General features: G+C 45.8%; 1 protein-coding gene across 1 annotated transcript in view; it reads right to left on the bottom strand.

Moving 5' to 3' along the window:
* Positions 1-1,371: 1,371 nt before the first annotated feature.
* aldh4a1 (aldehyde dehydrogenase 4 family, member A1) overlaps positions 1,372-4,197 on the bottom strand; it is a 12,577-nt gene continuing 9,751 nt past the window's right edge. The window contains exons 10-14 of the mRNA XM_008295941.1: positions 3,969-4,016; positions 3,745-3,897; positions 3,396-3,517; positions 2,360-2,478; positions 1,372-2,277 (exon numbers count right to left, since the gene is read on the bottom strand). Of these exons, the coding sequence (XP_008294163.1) occupies positions 2,165-2,277; positions 2,360-2,478; positions 3,396-3,517; positions 3,745-3,897; positions 3,969-4,016 (555 nt within the window). The 3' untranslated portion in view covers positions 1,372-2,164. The remainder of the gene's footprint in view (positions 2,278-2,359; positions 2,479-3,395; positions 3,518-3,744; positions 3,898-3,968; positions 4,017-4,197) is intronic.

A 4,197-nucleotide genomic window follows, 5' to 3' on the forward strand; every position in this document is an offset into this window, starting at 1 on the left:
AAACTATTTGCATGTATCTATTGTCATTTCCTGTACTTAATATTTATGAACCCATTACATGAGGGTACGTGACGTGGTTTACATCATGTCAAAAGGAGGACAGATGGGCTACCGTCTCAAGGCTACGCGGGAAGGCGGGCAGGCCTTTTAAAAACCAGACTGTCTGTCTTAAAGCCGGGCGCCCGCTACTGTAGTTCAGCGGCTAACAAGCCAAGCTAAAGTAAAAGCCTACAGCCACTGTCGCGACCAAAAACTGGCTGACCACACCCGACCGACTTACAGCTAAAACCCCCGCTAACGGCTAACACCGCAGCGCTATGTCCCACATACAGGCGGCACCCAGCGCTGCCTGATTAACGGTACGTGGAAGAAAAGAAAAGGAAAAAACACATCCCTCCTTACTTTAAATTACAGTCACTTGCAAACATCAGCGAATAACATTTGAAGCCAAGCCAGTATTTTAAAACTAGCTAACATTAGCTTCCAGTCACATAAGAAGTCTTTTGAAGCCACTTGCTATCTGAATTACAAATCACATCAAGAGCCTCGGTTATCTTACTTATTCATTTCTATTGCAATATATAACCCGAAAGACTGCAGTAATTAACCAGCTATAATAACATTAAAGTAATTCTTACCTTAAAGTTCTCTCCCCCTTTTCCGAACCGCTGCAGTGCTTCCGCCAGTGACCGACGGTTGGCGCGAAATACCCATAATGCACCAGGGGGCGCAGTTCGAGCGCAGTAAATGCAGCGAGCGAATAGTTTGCTGAGTGGGTCTGCATAAGAAGATTTGTTGAGCCACTTACATACAGCTTGTTAAGGACAAAAATCAAAATGACCAGTGTTTTGAACAAATGTAGACTAATTCACAACTTGATATATTCATGTCAAAAGATAAACATTGTTTTTTATTGTTATTTTCACAGGCTTTATTATGTCACAACTACATATTCTTAGATTAACTTTTTTCAGTGTAGTAAAGACCTTTATCACAGGTCTGTGGGTGTGGGTGGACCTGCTCGTGTGCTTCATCGTCCTGCTGCAGAACCCATCGGTGTTGACTTTAAGATCCTGAGCTACAGGAGGACTTTCTGATAGAGAGCAGAATTCAACGTATATTGATATTAATTTATATAATAAATATTTTAGCTTTTAAAGTGAATTTTCATAGTTCTGATTATTCTGATAATTAAATTTTTACATTTCTATCACAAATAATGTTGTAGGGTTTAATTGTAATATTTAGTCAGAAAATCACATCGAATCTGAAAACACGTTTTTATCAAACGGGATTTTTGTCACAAACTGAAACTCTTCAGTAAAGCAACAACTGATGATAAAAGAAGCCCAAAAAGCAAACGAGACCACGTTTAGATTTTAATTACTTTTTATTTTTTTCTTAAAAATTAACCATCTGCATTTACAGAGTTCCTAAGGCAGGCACGGTCTGAAAATATAGAGAATCACCTGAAAGATTAAATATAAAAATCTACAAACTTCCGCCAGCGAACTCTGCGAGACGTTGGACGAGAACGTTTGATCAGAAGCGTTTCAGCGGCTGCAGGTCAGTCAGCGTGAACATGACCACAGACAAACGTCAGGAGTCCAACTCTTCAGCAGCGCTCAGTTTTAAATCATTGAGTTTAGAACAAATAAAATCACATTTATACTCCAACATTTACTGACGTTAATGTTTCATCTGATCCACTGATACCTGAACAGTCAGACAACAAGTTCCTGATCCGTGATGAATTATTGACTCACTCATCAGTCTGCAGGACTTCACTAATCGAGCTTTAAAACAATGTCTTCTGTTCAAAGACACAAAGAGATTCAGTTTGTTATCGAGGAAGACAGAAAAAAAAACCAGAGAGTGCTGAGAAGGACGAAACAATGATCCAGGAGCTGTAGCAGCAATCAGGTCAGTGATGCAGGAGCTTCTATTTCAGATTAAAGATAAAACTATTTCTATCTGAACAACAAAAGAGTTTAATGTGTCATTCATGTTGGATATAAACCAGTGTGAGACAGTTTGAAGAGCTGTTCATGGAGGACATCCAAGTTCAGTGCAAAGAGTCACAGAGGGACAGAAGTCTGGGGGCTGGAGGACAGGAGCTGGTCAGCAGAGGGACGGATGGCTGGACAGAAGGATGTGGAGCTCCTCAGCCCATGTAGGGGTACTTCCACTCTGTCAGGGGGACGTGGGTCTCCTTCACCACCTGAGGAGACGTCCACCTCAGGACGTAGTGTGGACCTCCAGGTTTGTCATTGGTGCCTTGATGAGGAGGAAGGTTTGGTTAAACTCCATCAATCCATCAGTGGGTTCTCCAGACGGAGACCGTGAGACGGTTTCTTACCTGAAGCTCTGGCGCCACCGAACGGCTGCTGGGCCACGACGGAGCCGGTGGATTTATCGTTGACGTAGTAGTTTCCTGCAGCATTTCTCAGAGCTCTGGCTGCGTCGCTGATCACCTTCCTGCCACAGAAACAAACTTTACTCTCCCAGCAGTCACCACTTCTGCTCAACGGGTTCCCTGCTCCCAGCGCTCCTGCAGCACCTCCAGCACTACGGAAACTCATCAGCCACATCTGAACTAAGCTCCCCCAGAACCTCCTCAGAACATCTGGTTCTGTACCTGCAGAACCTTTATCTACTGACCAGAGTTCTACCTTCAGACTGTGAATGTTCCAGAGGTCCAGGTCCTTGAAGTCCACAGAGGAGGGTCCAGATTTATCACTTTAATGGACTTTTTCCATCATTTCTGAGCCTCAGAACTTCATCAGTACAGCAGATAGACACATGACATTTAGGAGGAAGAACACATCTGGGTTCTGCTAGAACCTGACACCAGATCAGTTCTACATCCATCCAGGTGTCTCAGTCTGAACACTGGACCTGGTTCTGTTCATGTCCTCTGTCAGCAGCTGCTAGCATCAGTATTATGGGATGTCTCATAGTGGTACCAGTTCAATGTCTATGACACAGAGTCACAGAAAACCTGATAGTTCCTGCAGCGTCGTCACTGTTGTTCACAGTCTGTTGACGCAAACACAACAAACGAACAGAACCAGAACTGAACACTGTCAGAGGAGAATCTGAAAGAACCAAGCAAGCTGTGAATGCTGCAGACTGGTTCCTCACTGAGATCAAACTGTTCGTTGTTCTGCTTTGAACATCAGAACGTGTTCCTCAAGGACCTGGAGATGTTCACCGCATGAAGGTGAAACTGCTTCATTAATATGGGTACTGATACAGAACCAGAGGGTTCTGGAGGGTTATTCTGAACAAACACGCATGATGGTACTGCAGCCTGTTGCGATTTCCCCTCGAGGATCAATAAAGCATTTCAGGTTCTGGTTCTGATTCTCTATGTGCAGATGAACACGTCTTACTGGTCCTTGGCGAACACGGCTCCGGTCAGAGCGTACGGAGACGTGCTGTCGATCAGCTGCAGAACCTTCTGGTACTCGTTGTCTGGATAAACGTAAACTGTAAGCACCGGCCCGAAGATTTCCTGCAGAACACACAGAACAGAACACAGAACAGAACCAGGTCAGAGGTCTCTGTGACGTACAGCTACAGATGAATCAGACTGCGCATTTCAGTGTTTGAATGAGAGGTTCTGGAGAACCATCAGACTGTGAAGTGGGTTCTGGTCAATGTTTTTAAGGTTCTGGCTGATGAAGCATGTCATTGTGTGTCGAACCGGTTGGTGAAAGCGGACCTCCGGAGCGCCGGTACCTCATTCATGATGGCGTCCTGCGGGTCTGTGGTCTCCACGATGGTGGGCTCCACGTAGTAGCCGGCGGTGTCGTCACAGTTGCCCCCGGCCACCACGCTCAGGCTCGGCGACGCCTTGGCGTGGTCCAGCCACTTCTTGATCCGAGCAAAGGACTGCAGAGAAGGCTTCAGTTAAACCGAGCCAGAACACAGAACAGAACTGCGCTGTAGGAAAGCCAGCGTACCTTATCATCGATCACAGCAGAGAAGAAGGTGCTGAAGTCCTGGACCGGCTGCCGGAAGAACAGAACCGTTAACCTTCAGCTGCTCTGGGCCTCAACCACAATGTGGACCAGAACCTTAGCAGCTGCTGCCACTGACACCGACAGCTGGTGGATCTCTATCAGAACCAACGGACCCGTCCGTCCGTCTGTCTGTCTGATCCGTCAGTCTGTGACCCGTCTGTGACCCGTC

The sequence above is a fragment of the Stegastes partitus genome, unplaced genomic scaffold (assembly GCF_000690725.1).
Source record: "Stegastes partitus isolate 25-593 unplaced genomic scaffold, Stegastes_partitus-1.0.2 Scaffold1089, whole genome shotgun sequence".
NCBI classification, from domain to species: Eukaryota; Metazoa; Chordata; class Actinopteri; family Pomacentridae; genus Stegastes; species Stegastes partitus.